Below are 18440 nucleotides of genomic sequence, written 5' to 3'. Positions count from 1 at the left end.
TTTTGCTCCCGTTAAAGAATAGAGGGGACTTGACAGGAAAGGATTCAGGAAAGGGCACAAACTTTGTGTTGGTGTGAGTAGCCTGAAGAGAGACACCCTGGGGCTCCTTTAAAGGGGAAATTGTGGCCCAATTTGCATATTGCTCTGCATAAAAGAGCCCCTTTGAGGTATAGATTTATTTCAACACACCGTTCACACATGGGACGTAGATGAAATTGCAGCTTTACACTGGAATAATTGAAGCTCCTCATTTAATGTATGGGTTTTAAGGTGAAAGAAAGAAATCAGGCATTGAAATTTCCTCAAATAGCCATTTTACAGTCCGGAAATGAAGAGGATGGCACATCGGAGTTCAAAATGGTTGCTCCACAGTTGTTCCCTTGACCACGTTCTTTGGAAGAAACCAAAATTAAATCAATGCAGACCAAGCCATGAGGCCCAATTAATAGGCCACATATCAATTTTACATAAACTTTGAAGTCTGAAAGTTGGAATTAAAAAAAGTAAATATATTTGAAGCCTGTAGGTTGTTCCTGATTAGTTTGGTTTTTCACTTGGCATGGAATACATACTGTATATTGGGGGGGGGGGGGGTTGTTTCCCATTTTGTAGGGTCTTCTTATGTGTTATTAGCTGCCCAGAGTTGATTCATACAAATACTAATAAAAATGCCTCTCCTACAATTAGTCCATGGACTGACAAACACAAATAAATGACTTTGCATTTTGAAAACAATTCAGTTTGTTCTATATTTAGCAAAGCCCATCTGTTCTCAACTCAGATGTGGCCTCATGGTGAGGAATGTAATCTCTTGGGATGTCAAACTTCTTTGATTTGCCTTCAGTGGTCTCTCAGGAAAATGAGAGTAAATGTAATGATGCCTCCGAAGTGAGACAAGGCCTGCAGACCCTTCCTTTGTTCTCCTCCCCCACCCCACACATATGCAAAGCGATTCTGTGTGGCAACACTGCCCCCTGGTGGAAAACCTGAGGAGGGGAGGCATCTTCTTAAATTTCCAAATAGATTCTTGCATTAAGAAATGGTAATTAGGGCTCAAAAGAAATGAAAGAGCTCCAGGAAAGTTAATCTGCACTAGGGAGTAATCAAAAACCTCACTTTTGTTATATGACAGGAAATTCCTTTTGATGGGTAATTCTATGAGATACTGTATTTTCCTGAGGTCGTGTATTCTTATTTTTTCTCCTAAATATCATGAAATCGTGTGAAAACGAGTTGGGAAGGACCATCTCAGTCGTCTAGTACAAACCATCCCTGACTGGTGGGGAGCCAGACCCTCTCTGCAGACCTCCAACCAAAAGAGACTCTTCTAGCCAGATTAAAGCAGGTCCCCCTCGTTCTTCCCTCGCCCTCGTTTTACTCCAGGCAGACCAGGTTGGAAGGGCTTATCATTGGTCAAAATCTGCTCTGTACCAGTCCTGTATTCTCTCTGAGAGGAGAATAATTCTTTACACCTCTTGTCCTTCTTCTACCATTCATTTGCAAAATATTTTGCTAAAGGTGAGACTTAGAGGAAAACATAATTTTATCCTCTTTTTATTTTTCTTTATTTCTTCAAACTGTATCCCACTTTTTTAACATAAACTCCATCTCTACATTCACCGGACCCCTTTTGGCCATTTTGTATCGTTCAATTAAAGCAGAAGCTTTCACTGAATATACAGTCCTCAGGATAAAAGAGGCACTCAGTGCATTGACCATCCACCTTTCCTTGAAGGTATATTTCACTCAAGAGAGAGGGTAGAGGAGAGCAGAGGAGAGGAGAGGAGAGGAGAATATTCCCTTAATTTACAAATGTCCTCAGAGAAAATACTCGCTCTCTCCATTCACATGTGTTATTTCTTTGAAACTGTTTTCATATTAGGGGCCAGTTCTTATAGGAGTCAGGACATTGGAGGAAATAAACAGAGTATTTTTTTTATATGTCAAATCATGTCACTAAGATTGGCTAGCACCAACCAAGAATTATTTAGTAGCTACTTCAGAGACAGAGTGGGAAGTCATAGGTGATTTCAAAAGAAAAACTGGAGGGATTTTTCTATAAATATGGAGTGTCAATGAAACTAGACATTTTATTCATTTATATTTCAGTTTTCATCAACACCCACCTCACTTGAAGAGCATCTGTGGACATTTTGCCAGAAAAGATCATATGATGTAGACTAAGCTATTGAGAATTATATTCATAGCACATTTGTTGAAGGTCCGCACGTCGCAGAGTCAAGAAATCTGTTTATAACCAACCTTTTTCCAAATAGCTGAGAAAGATAATCACTTTGCCTTCTCCCAATTGGAATGCAAGGAATGCATGAAAACTAAGGGACAATCTTCTATCATCCCTGAATTTATATATCATTTTGGATAAAGGAGATACACTATCCATAAAAATAATATGAATTTTTTTTATAGAATTTTGAGATTTTGGGCAAGTCCTTATAGGAGTCAAGAAAGGCATATTGAATTATTCGTACCTGGGATAAAGAGCAGGGCTACATTTGATTAAATATAATCCTAGGATTGCAACCTGGAAGTGGAGGGGCTGAATTTCCTTCATCACAGATCGAAAACAAGAAGGTGAGACCATAGGAGTTATTTTAATATTTATTTTCCATTTAATTTCCCTGTAGAGCAAAGAGGCTGAGCAATTCCAATCTTCCCCCCACCCGGAAGTTAGTGGGGAGGATGGCAGGTCGAGGCATCCCTGGGTGGGGACGGGGTGGCAGCAGGAACTTCCAGGCAGCTACCAAAGGCAGGAAGAGAGTCCAAACTCAATGGATCCAGGAGACCTCTGGGAGAGGGTCTCTGCAATTCCCAAATTTTGGTTTCTTGGTTCTACCCTGGCGGTGGGGAGCGAGTGTCAGGGTTAATGGAATTTAGTATCTATTAATATAGAAGGGATGACAAATGAGCAACATATAGAAAAAAATTTAACTGAGGAGAGATGGCGGTATTCAGAGAACCAAATGGGAAATGAACTGAAATATTCATCAAGGAAGAAATGTAGGTAATGAGTCCCTATTTGTACTCTCAAGAAATTTTAACATTTTTATTAAAAAAAACAAAAAGCTTCCTAGTACATTCTCTTGCCCTAATATTTCCTTCTTTAACCTGTCATGGGTTCTTTTTAAACTATTCCCAATTTGATTTTCTCAGGCTCAAACGATCCCCCCAAAGCAGCAGAACATATGACAACTGGAGTTTTTATACTAATACTTCAGGGCCAGTTTCCTGCTCAGCAACAAGCCTGTCTCACCCAGCTCATGTGGTAGCTGCTGAAGTCGAATCCAGAGGCTTGGCAGGAGAGACGAAGGGACTCTCCAGGCCTTCTCACGTCCCCTCCAGACTCCACCAGTTGGGACTCTGACTGGACACCTACAAAGAAACGTGTTTCGGTGAAACCTCCTGTTGACAAGAACAGCAAATTGAAGCAAATTCTTTAGAGAGGTCAGAATTACCTCTGAGGACTACTACTAAGGACACCAGGTTTAGCCACAGGATCATTTTTGCCCCTGCTAATGATAAAAAGGGGAAATACAGGACAAGATTCAGGAGAGGGCACAAACTTTGTGTTGCTCAGGGTAGCATGAAGGGGAAACCTTGGGGCTCCTTTAAAGGGGAAATGGTGTCCTGATTTACGTATCGCTCTGGATAAAAGACCCCGTCAGGGCATTGGGGTTTGATTTCTTTGCACACAGATTTCACATATGAATTTGAATGGATGGAAACATCTCCGAACAATCAAGCAAGACTTTTCTTATTGTTATTATCAGGACATACCAAAAGGAGAGAACTAGATGAGAATAAGTAAAGCAAGATCTGATTAAATCTCATCTGTTGGGGAAAGCGTTTAAAGACGAGAAAAATAAAGCATGTGCTGAAAATCATTTAAACAGCCCTGTTAGAGACTGATCATGAAAAAAGGCCACCTCTGAGTCCAGGATCTTTGCTCCACAGTTCTTCCCTTGACCATGTTCTTTGAAGAAACCCAAAACAACGGAATGTAGACCAAGCCATAAGGCACAATTTGCAAGGCAGAGTGGAATTGCACTTATAAGTCCAAGTTGCAAAATCAGAATCAAAGAAATCACAGGCAAATTAGAAATAGCTGGACCCTGTGGAGTCTTGTTTGTTTTATTAAATTGGTTTTTAATCAGCAGTTGGATGGATTTTAGATACTGGGGGTGGTGATGGTGGTGATTAGTTTGTATGATGCTTTCATTGGTTGCTAGCTGCCAAGGTTGATTCTGCAAGATGGGCAGCCATAGAAATCAAAATAATAATAATGGCAAGTCTCACATTAATATTAACCTGACCAAATACCCTCTCTTTGTGAGTGAGAAACAGAAATCAATCACTGTTTTCCAAAGAATTCTGTTTGCTCCTTATTTAGCAGCGCCCATCTCTTGTCAACTCAGACATGGCCAGAGTGAAGACTGCGGCGTCTCGAGATGTGGCTTTTCCTTGTGATTTTTCAGTGATCCCTTAGGAAAATAAGAGTAAATATAATCTGGCCTCCAAAATGAGACAAAGTCCGCAGACAATTGCTTTATTCCTCTGCCCCACCCCCACCCCACACATGGGGAAAGCCATTCAGTGTGACAACACTGCCCCCTGATGTGAAATGGGAGGAGGGGAGACATCTACTTAATTTTCCCAGGAGATTCTTGCATTCAAAACTATGAATTATGACTAAGAAGAAATGAAGGATCTCCAGGAGATCTAAGCAGGTTTAGGGAGAAATCTGAACCTGATCTTCCATTATATTATAGGAAATTCCTTTCAATGGGTTACTTTCTGCGAGATAGTATTTTCTGGACATGGGAGGGTCTTCTCTTTTCTCTTAAATCTCATACATTTATAGAATGAATTGGTTAGGAAAAACCTTCTAGGTTATCTAATAGAAACCGTCCTTAAGAGGTGGCCATCGAGGTCCTGTCTGCAGACCTGCCACCAAAGGAGACTGCTCTACCCACACTGAGCCAAGGCTGCCCTGTCCCTCCCTCATCCCAGGTTCCCTCTAGGCACACAGGATGGCAGCGTTGATCATCTGTCAAACTCTGGTCTGTCTGTGTTTTGTGTTTTTCTTGAGAGCAGAATAATTCTTATGGTCCCTGCTGTTGAGAAATTCTATATCGCTGAGAAGCATGAAACAGTGAGGGAAGCGGGCATTTCATCCTTAATCTGTATGGAGCAGAGAGTTTTGCTCAGTAGAGAGGACCACAAATCATGGCTTCCTGGATAATGAAGTTAGAATGAACCCTCCATAAAAGTTTGTTTGAAATTCTAGGAGGTCTTCTTGGAAAATTCCTTTTCCATGGCTTTCACTTTACATATTTCCTTCGATGGAACCCTTTTAATTCAGGCAGATTTTGTGAGCCAAATACCTATATATATATCTGTGTGTGTGAGTGTGTGGGTATATGTATACAATTGTGTGTGTGTGTGTGTGTTTGTGTGTGTATATATATATATATAGAGAGAGAGAGAGAGAGATTGGGAGAGAGACAGAGAAATATATACACAGACAATGAAACAACTGTAAAGAAAGAGCAACAGGGGTGGACCTGGATCTCAAGAGAGATTAAATGAAGGTTGAACTGCAAAACCAATAAAAAAATTAAGAATTCTAATTATTGAGTGCAATTTTGTATCTCTAGAGATTTTTTGAGAGCAGAACTTGTGAGCACTTTGCCTTTGACATCTTTCAGGAGTTTTTTTTTTTTTTCCTTCTTTTGCTTTGTTTTAACGATTCTTTTTTTTTTTTTTGCTCAGATTTTCCGCTTACGTCCCATCCAAATGGAAAACAGCTGCCACAATGCCCAGGCCACGATCATATCATCTTTCCTCTTGGCACTCAGGCAGCTTTCTCAGGTTCCTCTCATGTCTCCTGGGAAAATGCAGCCTTCTGGGGCTTAGCTGTCTTGCAGAGTGGCTCTGAGGAAGGGAAGGTTTTTGCCAGGCTTCAGACTCAGTTCCTCCCACTGTGTCTCCTGCACAGTAATAGACTGCTGTGTCCTCCGGCTTCAGGCTGTTCATTTGCAGGTAGACTTGGCTTTTGGAGTTGTCCCTGGAGATGGTGAAGCATCCCTTCACTTTGTCTGAGTACCTAATATCACTTGAACCAGAGTTTATGTATGCCACCAATTCCAGGCCTTTCCCTGGAGCCTGTCACACCCTGTCCATGCCAGAGCTCCCAAAGTTGAATCCAGAGGCTTGTCAGGAGAGACGGAGGGACTCTCCAGGCCTTCTCACATCCCCACCGGACTCCACCAACTGGCCCTCAGACTGGACACCTACAAAGAAACATGTTTTGGTGAAATCTCCTGTATACAAGAACCGCAGATTGAAGCAAATTCTATAGAGAGGTCAGAATTACCTCTGAGGACTACTAATAAGGACACCAGGTTTAGCCACAGGATCATTTTTGCTCCTGCTATTGAACAAAGTGGAAATACAGGAAAGGATTCAGGAAAGTGCACAAACTTTGTATTGGTGGGGGTAGCATGAAGGGGAAACCATGGGGCTCCATTAAAGGGGAAATGGTGTCCTGATTTACATACATCTTTGGATAAAGGGTTAGGGTTAGGGTTAGGCCACATGACCCGGAAGTGTCCTATGGACAACGCCGGCTCCAAGGCTTTGAAACGGAGATGAGCACCGCCCCCTAGAGTCGGACACGACTGGACTTTACGTCAAGGGAAACCTACCCCTTGGATAAAGGAGCCCCTCAGGGCATTGGGGAATAGATTTCTTTGCACACAGCTTTCACATATAAATTTGAACGGATGGAAACATCTCAGAACAATCAAGCAAGACTTTTGTTATTATCAGTACATACAAAAAAGGAGAGGTTTAGATAAGAATAAGTAAATTCTGTATAGCTGAGAAGCATGAAACAGTGAGGGAAGCAGGACCACAAATCATGGATTCCTAGATAATGAAGTTAGAATGAACCCTCCATAAAAGTTTGCTTGAAACTGTAGGAATTCTTCTTGGAAAATTCCTTTTCCATGGCTTAAATTTTACATATTTGCTTGGATGGACCCCTTTTAATTCAGACAGATTTTGTGAGGCTCTTTCATATTTCACCAAGAGGTTGCTACTATGTGTGCAAGACAGAAGTCATGGAGAGGCTGAGCAATTTAGCCTGCTGTAGACAAATGAGCGAAGGATTCTTTTCATCGCCAATGTTTAATATAATTTCTATTTTATCCTCATGGAAGCTGCTGGAGAACTAGGCAATTTCAAAGGGACAACCACAGGTATTATTCCAGTGATCGTCAGATACGGTATTGTGTGCAAGAGCTCCCAATACCAGGTACCATTACTAGTCTGTTCTAATTGTAGAGGCAGAGGTTCCCTTTGTCTTCAATTCGAGAAGAGAATATCTTGTCAGGCTTCCGATTTCCTCCAGCAATCCAGAGGCTGGGCAGGAGAGGTGGAAGGACTCTCCAGGTCTTGTCACATCCACTCCAGACTCCACCAATTGGACCTCGGACTGAACTCCTAAAAAAAAATAAAGGTGTTTCAATAAACTTTCCTGAATTAAAGAATTAAACTGGAAAGAAACTCCGTATAGAGGGAAGAATTACCTCTGAGGACTGCCAGAAAGGACACCAAGTTTAGCTACAGGCTCATTTCACGTCCCTTGAATGAATGGAGGGAAATTGACAGGATGGGATTCAGGAGAGTGCAAGAACTTTGTATTGGTGGGTGTAGCCTGGAATGGAAACCAGGGGGCTCCTTTAAAGAGGGAATTGAGTCTTGATTTCATATTGCTTCTGATATTAGTGCCCCTCAGGGCATTTTGGTATAGATTTCTTTGCACACAGCTTTCACGCATGATTTTGAATAGATGGAAATACCTCAGAGCAATCAAGCAAGACTTCTTGTTGTTGTTGTTGTTGTTATTATTATTATTATTATTATTATTATTATTGTTATTATTTGCTTTCATCTGTATGCCTATGTACTATCTCTGCTTTGCAAGGTGCACTGTTGCCCGTTGGATTCTGACAGTGATTCAAGGTTTTGTTCACTATCTGATGATCTGGTGATGTGATCTGGCACGACTACTGTGTTCAGGGTTCCTTCGATGAAACAATGCCATTGATTGGGATCCCAGCAGTGCACTTTGGGATCACCACAGCTGCCCTCTGCAACTCGGTTTCCCCTGAGATTCGAATGGCCCCCATCTCACTGGTGTTTGAAAGGTTCCTGATGAACTGGTTTGTCATCCAGGTCTTTGGCAACTGTGATTGAAGCCCTTGTTCTTCTTTTTCTTTTCTCCTATCTAGGAACAAGGCACAGAACTGTCATCTCCTCTGAAGACACCCTTTCTACTTGCTCCATATTCAGAGGGATTATTCAGACCCACAGTGCCCCCGAGTGTAAAACCTTTGAAGATGAGGCAGAGGGCTTAATGACTTTCCCTGAAATTGACTTGAGAACCCCTGATCTACATGCCTTTGCTATTATAAGTATTATAACATGACCTCATTTAGGTTACCCTGGGCCTGATATTTTTATGCCTTATTTTTCAAGCCAATTAGTGGACAGCCAGGACCACTGAATCGGAGCAGAGCTTACACAGCGGAGGAGCTGTGCACAGAAAAATAATATTATCATAGTTAGCTTTAATGAGCATGTCAGAGGAACACAGGTTATTGATCTTAAACACTCAGCCCTCCCAAGCATAAACAATTACATGCTTAGACACAGTAGGTTCAAAGTAAGGTAAAGGAATATCTTAATCAATTTATTCAAGGTCCAGTTACATTTCCATTCAGAAAGGGTGAAATCTTTGTTCTTTTTTGTCTTCCCTAACTTAATTCACCATTAGCCCTATTACTGCTAAGACCTGCGTGTAGAAAGCGGAATTCACGGCCTACCACATGACACCCAGAGAGATGGACCAGCTGTCATGAGTAAGGATGGCGAGCAGGGGGCTCCCATCCAGGCTGTAAAGCGCATGCGTAGCACTGAGGAATTAGGTACCATTCCAAGAGACACAGATCGGGCCCGCCTTAACCTTTGGGGTTTATATGTCTAGGATTTTCCCACGCTTTTTCAGTTTGTTGGGATTTTCTGTTATGTGGCAGTAATAAAACACTAGAGACCTGTTCCTTGTCTCAGCGTGGTTCCTGGCTGATAGGACACCAGCACACAGCTGTGCGCATAGCTCCCGGTCTTAAATAAGGACGAAGAGAGAAAAGTGGAAGTGGGAGTGGAACAATCAGATTCCTCCGAAACATGAAGAGAGGCATTATGGGATGAACTCAATTTACATGCTAATGCACGTGCTAACGAGGAATGCTGGATTTTCTGGTATCTCCAACAATTTTGTGGCTTTGGCCCCCTTCCTCGGTGTCACACCACACCAAACTATTTGGGGTCTTAGAGCATCCTAATTTTATTACATGGCTACATTGCTACAGCTAGCAGGGGAATATGATTTTAAACATATTTAAAATTTCAAATACCTATATATATGTTTGTGCATATGTCTGTGTTTGTGTTTGTGGGTATATGTATACAATGTGTGTGTGTTTCCACATATGTATGTGTATATATATATATATATAGAGAGAGAGAGAGAGAGAAATATATACACAGACACATAAACAAATATAAAGAAAGAGCGACAGGGTGGATCTGGGTCTCAAGAGAGAATAAATGAAGGTTGAACTGCAAAATCAATAAAAGAATTAAGAATTCTAATGAATGAATCCAATTTTGTATTTGTAGAGAATTTTGGAGAGCAGAACTAGTGAGCACTTTTCCTTTGACATCTTTCAGGAGTTTTTCTTTACTTTTGTTTTGTTTTAACTATTCTTTTTTTTTTTTTGCTGATATTTTCTGCTTTCCTCCCATCCAAATGGAAAACAGCTCCCATAATGCCCAGGCCAAGATCTGTTCTTAGTTTCTCTTCACACTCAGGCAGGTTTCTCAGGTTCTTCTCTATTCTGGGGCTGAGCTGACTTGGAGAGCTTCTCTGAGGAAGAGAGAGTTTTTGCCAGGCTTCAGACTCACTTCCTCCCACTGTGTCCCTCGCACAGTAATAGACTGCCGAGTCCTCCGTCTTCAGGCTGTTCATTTGCAAATAGAGTTGGCTTTTGGAGTTGTCCCTGGAGATGGTGAAGCGTCCCTTCACTTTGTCCGAGTACCTAATATCACTTGAACCAGGGTTTATTCCGGACACCCATTCCAGGCCTTTCCCAGGAGCTTGTCTCACCCAATGCATCCAATAGCTGCTGAAGGGGAAGCCAGAGGCTTGGCAGGAGAGACGGAGGGACTCTCCAGGCCTTCTCACGTCCCCTCCAGACTCCACCAACTGGGCTGAGGATTGAACACCTAAAATTAAAGTTATTGCAATGAGTTCTCCTGTATACAAGAATTAAAATGGAAAGGACCTGAATATGATAGAAACAATTACCTCTGAGGACTGCTAGGAAGGACACCAAGTTCAGCCACAGCATCATTTTTGCTCCCTCTAATGATTGGAGGGGAATTGACAGGTGAGGATTTGGGAGACTGCAGGAACTTTGTGTTGGTGGGTGTAGCCTGAATAGAGAAACCACCAAGGGGCTCCTTTAAAGAGGAAATTGTGGCCTGATTTACATATCACTCAGGATAAAAGAGCCCCTCAGGGCACAGAGGTATAGATGTCTTTCAACAGACCTTTCACATACAGGACATAGGAGAAAGGGCAGTTTAGACTGGAATAATTAAAGCAAGATCTGACAGACCCTCCTCAATTCAGCTAAGGGTTTTAAGGTGATAGGAAGAAATCATGCTCTGAAATTTCCTTAAATAGCCTCGTTAGAGCCCGGACATGGAAAGGATGGCACATCGGAAATCACGATGGTTGCTCCACAGTGGTTCCCTTGACAATGTTCTTTGGAAGAAACCCAAATTAAGTGATTGCAGACCAAGCCAAATTGCCCAATTTGCAAGTCACATTTGAATTTTACATAAACATCCAAGTCTGAAATTTGGAATTAAAAAAAAAATGAATGTATTGGAAGCCTGTAGGGTGTTCCTGATTAGCTTGGTTTTTTACTCAGCAACTCTATGGACTACATACTGTATATTGGGGGTGGTGGGGGTGGTTCCCATTTTGTATGGTGTTCTCATGTGTTATTAGCTGCCCAGAGTTGATTCATAAAAATACTAATAAAAAGGCCTCTCCTACACTTAGTCCGTGGGCTGAGAAACACAAATAAATGACTTTGCATTTTCCAAACAATTCAGTTTGTTCTATATTTAGCAAAATACATCTGTTCTTAACTCGGATGTGGCTTCATGGTGAGGAATGTAATCTCTTGGGATGTTAAATTTCTCTGAATTGCCTTCAGTGATCTCTTAGGAAAATGAGAGTAAAAGTAATGATGCCTCCGAAGTGAGACAAGGCCTGTAGACCCTTCTTTGCTCCCCTCCCCCACCCCACCCCCACCCCACACATATGCAAAGTGATTCCGTGTGGCAACACTGCCCCCTGGTGGAAAACCTGAGGAGGGGAGGCATCTACTTAACTTTGCAAAGAGATTCTTGCATTAAGAAATGGTAATTAGGGCTCAGAAAAAATGAAAGACCTCCAGGGAACTTAACCCAAAGCTGCCCTTTTGTTATATGATAGAATATTCCTTTTGATGGGTTATTCTATGAGATATTGTATTTTCTTGAGGTCGTGTATTCTTATTTTTTCTCCTAAATATCATGAAATCGTGTAAAAATGAGTTGGGAAGGACCATCTCGGTCCTCTAGTACAAACCATCCCTAACTGGTGGGGAGCCAGACCCTCTCTGCAGACCTCCAACCAAAAGAGGCTGTTCTAGCCAGATTGAAGCAGGTCCCCCTTGTTCTTCCCTCGCCCTCGTTTTACTCCAGGCAGACTGGGTTGGAAGGGCTTATCATTGGTCAGAACCTTCTCTATACGAGTTTTGTATTCTCTCTAAGGGGACAGTAATTCTTAGCACCTCTTGTCCATCTTCTACCATTCATTTGCAAAAGATTTTGATAAATATGAGACTTAGAGGAAAACATAATTTTATCCTCTTTTTAGTTTTCTTTATTTCTTCCAAATTTATTCCATTTTTCCTAGGTAAATTCCATCTCTACATACGCTGGACCATTCTTGGCCATTTTGTATGGACGGTTAAAGGAGAAGCAATAACTGATTATAGAGTCCTCAGGGAAAAAAAGAGGCACTCAGTCAGTCTTTGTTTTTCTCCTAAACTCAGGGCAGGTCCCTCAAGCCCTGGTCACCCTGGGGCTCGACTATTGTAACACACTCTAAGTAGGGCTGCCCTTGAAGACCGCCCAAAGTCTTCCAATGGTCCAGAATGCCATGTTGCACGTCATGGTGGGCTTTTCTCAGTATGCCTAATGAACACTTTGCTCCCAAGTTTCCTTGGTTGCCAGGATGATTCCAAAGGTCAGCTCACTCCTGCCCTGGTCACCCCATGGTGTGATTGTGAAATTTACCTGTGGCTCAGAGAAAAGAAGGATGGCAGCAATTTGCTTTCTAAAGATTCCCTCTCATGCTTCTGCTTTGTTCTTTTGCATGTGACAATGATCCTTCCTTTATCACCCTCTTTTAGTTTCCCTGGATGACTGAGGTTACTCCATTCTTTTTGGTGTAATGTTTATTTATTTTATTAAAAGAACATGCACTTCTCTCTGTCTCCAAACTTTGGGAACCCTCTTTGTTATGACCACCCCAACTTGTTTTTCTCCTTTCTTTCCTCCCAAAAGCTTCTGCTGCAATTGAGCAGAGAAACATGAAAACAAGGCAACAACATCCACCTGCCCCCCCATTGCAAAAATCTGGGTAATTGAGGGAACCAAATTATTCACTTGGAGGAAAAAAAAGGAGCAATGTCTCTTCATATCTGCCTGCTTGATTCTCTTTGCAAATCCAAGCAAAACTGGAAGCAGAAGGAAAACAGAACAAGCAAGGAGAGTGTCAGAATTCAAGTCTCTTTGTGGAATTCGGCTGCTTTCTTCTTTCAAGGCCCCCATTCCCTCCACTGTCCTCCCCACTGGCCTGTCCGGATGCAAGACATGCTTCAGACTATCCAGGGACTCCTGGCTCTGCCGAATCCCTTCCATGCTCCCTTTTGCAGAGGCCTGTAAGGAGGGAGTCTCCCCTCTCCCCCCACCCCGCTTCAGCCTTCTCTTTCCCTCAAAGAACACACAGGGGCTGCAAGGCCAGCGTCCTGCTCAGCAACTTAAACGTACCCTGTGAAAACTCTCCTCTTTCATCCATGAAATTCATGGATCAAACGTGTGGATGGAGGCAGCTCCAGACAACGGGGGTTTCTGTTTGGCTCCAGGCTGAGCTCCTCTCCTCTTGTCCTGTTTAACGGAAATGCTATTAGCAGGCAAGCAAGGATTTGAACTTGTTCCTGGCCTCCCTCTTCCAGCTCTGTCGCTGCCTTTTTTGTGCTTGTGGGTTCTTTTCAGGAGAAGAACTTTTTGTGATTTTTTTTTTTTTTTGGTATAGTCTTTAACAAATTCAGTGTCCCAGTTCAACGTGTGGTTCCCCGATGAACTTGCAGAGCGGCTCTGAGAAATAGCAGGTTTTTTCCAGGCTTCAGACTCACTTCCTCCAACTGTGTCCCTCGCACAGTAATAGACTGCCATGTCCTCTGGCTTTAGGCTGTTCATTTGCAGATAGACTTGGCTTTTGGAGTTGTCCCTGGAGATGGTGAAGTGACCCTTCACTTTGTCTGAGTAGTAAATATAATTGGAAGCTGGATATATGAACAACACCCATTCCAGCCCTTTCCCTGGAGCCTGTCACACCCAGCCCATGTAGTAGCATGGTGAAGCATCCCTTGAATTTGTCCAAGTAGTAAATGGTACCTGAATTGTAGGTTATCCATGCCACCCCTTCCAGTCCTGTTCCAGGAGCCTGTCTCACCCAGTACATGCGGTAGCAGCTGAAGATGAATCCAGAGGCTTAGCAGGAGAGACGGAGGGACTCTCCAGGCCTTCTCACATCCCCACCGGACTCCACCAACTGGACCTCTGCCTGGACACCTACAAAGAAACCTGTTTTGGTGAAACCTCCTGTATACAAGAACAGCAAATTGAAGCAAATTCTATAGAGAGGTCAGAATTACCTCTGAGTATTACTATTAAGTACACCAGGTTTAGCCACAGGATCATTTTTGCCCCTGCTAATGAACAAAGGGGAAATACAGGACAGGATTCAGGAAAGGGCGCAACCTTTGTGCTGGTGGGGGTAGCATGAAGGGGAAACCATGGGGCTCCTTTGAAGGGGAAATGGTGTCCTGATTTACATATTGCTAGGGATAAAAGAGCCCCTCAGGGCATTGGGGTACAGATTTCTTTGCACACAGCTTTCACATATGAATTTGAATGGATGGAAACATCTCAGGACAATCAAGCAAGACTTTTTTTTATTGTTATTATCAGGACATAAGAAAAAGGAGAGGTTTAGATGAGAATAAGTAAAGCAAGATCTGATTAAGTCTCATCTGTTGGGGAAAGCGTTTAAAGATGAGAAAAATAAAGCACTTGCTGAAAATAATTTAAACAGCCCTGTTAGAGACTGAACATGAAAAAACGCCACCTCTGAGTCCAGGATCTTGGCTCCACAGTTCTTCCCTTGACCATGTTCTTTGAAGAAACCCAAAACAACGAAATGTAGACCAAGCCATAAGGCACAATTTGGAAGGCAGAGTGGAATTGCACTTATAAGTCCAAGTTGCAAAATCAGAATCAAAGAAATCACAGGGAAATTAGAAATAGCTGGACCCTGTGGAGTCTTGTTTGTTTTATTAAAGTGGTTTTTAATCAGCAGTTGAATGGATTTTAGATACTGGGGGTGGTGATGGTGGTGATTAGTTTGTATGATGCTTTCATTGCTTGCTAGCTGCCAAGGTTGATTCTGCAAGATGGGCAGCCATAGAAATCAAAATAATAATAATGGCAAGTCTCACATTAATATTAACCTGACCAAATACTCTCTCTTTGTGAGTGAGACACAGAAATCAATCACTGTTTTCCAAAGAATTCTGTTTGCTCCTTATTTAGCAGCGCCCATCTCTTGTCATCTCAGACATGGCCAGAGTGAAGACGTGGCTTCTCATGATGTGGCTTTTCCTTGTGATTTTTCAGTGATCTCTTAGGAAAATAAGAATAAATATAATCTTGCCTCCAAAATGAGACAAAGTCTGCAGACAATTGCTTTATTCCTCTGCCCCACCCCCACCCCACACATGGGGAAAGCCATTCAGTGTGACAACACTGCCCCCTGATGTGAAATGGGAGGAGGGGAGACATCTACTTAATTTTCCCAGGAGATTCTTGCATTCAAAACTATGAATTATGACTAAGAAGAAATGAAGGATCTCCAGGAGATCTAAGCAGGTTTAGGGAGAAATCTGAAGCTGATCTTCCATTATATTTATAGGAAATTGCTTTCGATGGGTTACTTTCTGTGAGATTGTATTTTCTGGAGAGGGGGGGGATTCTTCTCTTTTCTCTTAAATCTCATAAATTTATAGAATGAATTGTTTAGGAAAAACCTTCTAGGTCATCTAATAGAAACCGTCCTTAAGAGGTGGCCATCCAGGTCCTTTCTGCAGACCTGCCACCAAAGGAGACTGCTCTACCCACACTGAGCAGAGGCTGCCCTGTCCCTCCCTCATCCCAGGTTCCCTCTAGGCACACAGGATGGCAGCGTTGATCATCTGTCAAACTCTGGTCTGTCTGTGTTTTGTGTTTTTCTTGAGAGCAGAATAATTCTTACCGTCCGTGCTGTTGAGAAATTCTGTATAGCTGAGAAGGATGAAACAGTGAGGGAAGCAGGCATTTCATCCTTAATCTGTATGGAGCAGACAGTGTTGCTTCGTAGAGAGGACCACAAATCATGGCTTCCTAGATAATGAAGTTAGAATTAACCCTCCATAAAAGTTTGTTTGAAACTGTAGGAGTTCTTCTTGGAAAATTCATTTTCCATGGCTTTCACTATACATATTTCCTTTGATGGAACCCTTTTAATTCAGGCAGATTTTGTGAGCCTCTTTCATATTTCACCAAGAGGTTGCTACTCTACGGGCAAGAGAGAAGTCATGGAGAGGCTGAGCAATTTAGCCTGCTGGAGAAAAATGAACAAAGGGCCAGCACTCTTTTCACCTCAGATGTTTATTATAATTTCTATTTTATCCTCATGGAAGCTGCTGGAGAAGTAGGCAAGTTCAAAGGGACAACCACAGGTATTATTTCAGTGATCGTCAGATACGGTATTGTGTGCAAGGGCTCCCAATACCAGGTACCATTACTAGTCTTTTCTAATTGTAGAGGCAGAGGTTCCCTTCACCTTCAATTCAAGAAGAGAATATCTTGTCAGGTTTGTGATTTCCTCCAGCAATCCAGAGGCTTGGATCCTGTCGGTGTTGATGACCGACAGGAAGCTCTGGCGTGGGCTGGTCCATGATGGCACAAAGAGTCGGAAGCGACTGAATGAATAAACAACAACAACATTTTATAAATAAAAACCTAGCATTCCCATGTGGAAGTTCTGGTGTTGATTTTCATAAATCACAGATCAAAAACTACAAGGTGAGACCACAGGAGATATTTCAATATTTTTTTCCATTTAATTTTCTTGTTGTAAGCAAAGAGGCTGAGCGATTCCAACCTTTCACCCATCCAGAAGTTACTGAGGAAAACGGCAGGTGGGGAGGCAATTTTCCTAAACCACCTAGAATATGACTTTCCCGGGAACTGACTTGAAACCCCCGATCTACGTTCCTTTGCTATTCTAAGTATTATAACACGACCGCATTTAGGCTACCCTTGGCCTGACGTTTTTAGGCCTTATTTTCTGGCTTCTGCCCCCTTCCTTGGTGTCACACCACACCAAACTCTTGCAGGCCTTGCAGCATCCTGAATTTATTACTACATTTCGACTGCTAGCAGAGGAAAAGGATTTTAAACGTATTTAAACTTTCAAATGCCTAAATCTGTGTTCATGCGTTCATCTGTGTGTCTTTTTGTGTGTACTTATAAGTGGTACATCTATGGATAGAGGGAAAGAGGATATATAGACACAGTAACAAATGCACATAAAGAGGGAGAGGGGAAGATCTGTGTCTCAAGAAAGAGTAAATAAGGGTTGAACTTCAACACCAATAAAAAAAATAAGGGTTCTAATTACTGAATCAATTCTGTATGTCCTGATACTTTTTGATAGCAGAACTTGAGAACAATTTCCCTTTTCTGTCTTTCAGGAGAGTACTGAGATTTGCCATTTTCTTCCTATCCAAAAGGAGAACAGTTCCCAGAATGCCCAGGCCAAGATCAGCTCTTCCTTCCTCTTGGCACTCAGGCAGCTTTCTCAGCTCCCTCTCAAGTCTCCTGGGAAAATCCAGCCTTCTGGGGCTGAGCTGACTTGCAGAGCGGCTCTGAGGAAGAGAGAGTTTTTGCCAGGCTTCAGACTCACTTCCTCCCACTGTGTCTCTCGCACAGTAATAGACTGCCGAGTCCTCCGGCTTCAGGCTGTTCATTTGCAGATAGACTTGGCTTTTGGAGTTGTCCCTGGAGATGGTGAACCGTCCCTTGACTTTGTCCGAGTAGTAAGTACTGGAACCAGAACCAGAGCTTATGTATGCCACCCATTCCAGGCCTTTTCCAGGGGCCTGTCTCACCCAGTGCATGCCAAAGCTGCTGAAGCTGAACCCAGAGCCTTGGCAGGAGAGACGGAGGGACTCTCCAGGCCTTCTCACGTCCCCTCCGGACTCCACCAACTGGGCCTCTGACAGGACACCTAAAATAAAAGTTGTTGTAATGAGCTCTCCTTTATGCAAGAATTAAAATGGAAAGAACCTGAATAGGAGGGAAACAATTACCTCTGAGGACTGCTAGGAAGGAAACCAAATTCAGCCACAGGATCATTTTTGCTCCCGTTAAAGAATAGAGGGGACTTGACAGGAAAGGATTCAGGAAGGGGCACAAACTTTGTGTTGGTGGGTGTAGCCTGAAAAGAGACACCCTGGGGCTCCTTTAAAGTGGAAATTGTGGCCTGATTTACATAACGCTCAGCATAAAAGAGCCCCTTTGGGCTTTGAGGTATAGATTTAGTTCGACACACCTTCCACACATGGGACTTAGATGAAAGGGCAGCTTTACACTGGAATAATTAAAGCTTCTGACAGAAGCTCCTCATTTAATGTAAGGGTTTTAAGGTGAGAATAAAGAAATCAGGCATTGCAATTTCCTCAAATAGCCATTTTACAGTCCGCAAATAAAGAGGATGGCACATCGGAGTTCAAAATGGTTGCTCCACAGTTGTTCCCTTGACCACGTTCTTTGGAAGAAACCAAAATTAAGTCAATGCAGACCAAGCCATAAGGGCCAATTAATAGGCCACAGATCAATTTTATATA

At 42.5% G+C, this 18440-nt stretch overlaps 2 gene segments (V, D, J or C); both read right to left on the bottom strand.

Annotated features, from left to right (window-relative positions):
* Window positions 1–4564: 4564 nt before the first annotated feature.
* Window positions 4565–10499, bottom strand: LOC134497146 (Ig heavy chain V region 3-like). The segment is given in 3 exon segments: window positions 4565–4629; window positions 10051–10371; window positions 10454–10499. Coding segments are annotated over 3 exon segments (432 nt in total).
* Window positions 10500–13293: 2794 nt separating this feature from the next.
* On the bottom strand, window positions 13294–17949 carry LOC134497145 (immunoglobulin heavy variable 3-23-like). The segment is given in 4 exon segments: window positions 13294–13377; window positions 15270–15304; window positions 17498–17821; window positions 17904–17949. Coding segments are annotated over 4 exon segments (489 nt in total).
* Window positions 17950–18440: the final 491 nt, after the last annotated feature.

Source organism: Candoia aspera, chromosome 4, assembly GCF_035149785.1.
Source record: "Candoia aspera isolate rCanAsp1 chromosome 4, rCanAsp1.hap2, whole genome shotgun sequence".
Lineage (NCBI taxonomy): Eukaryota > Metazoa > Chordata > Lepidosauria > Squamata > Boidae > Candoia > Candoia aspera.
This window is presented reverse-complemented; position numbering and strand designations above follow the sequence as displayed.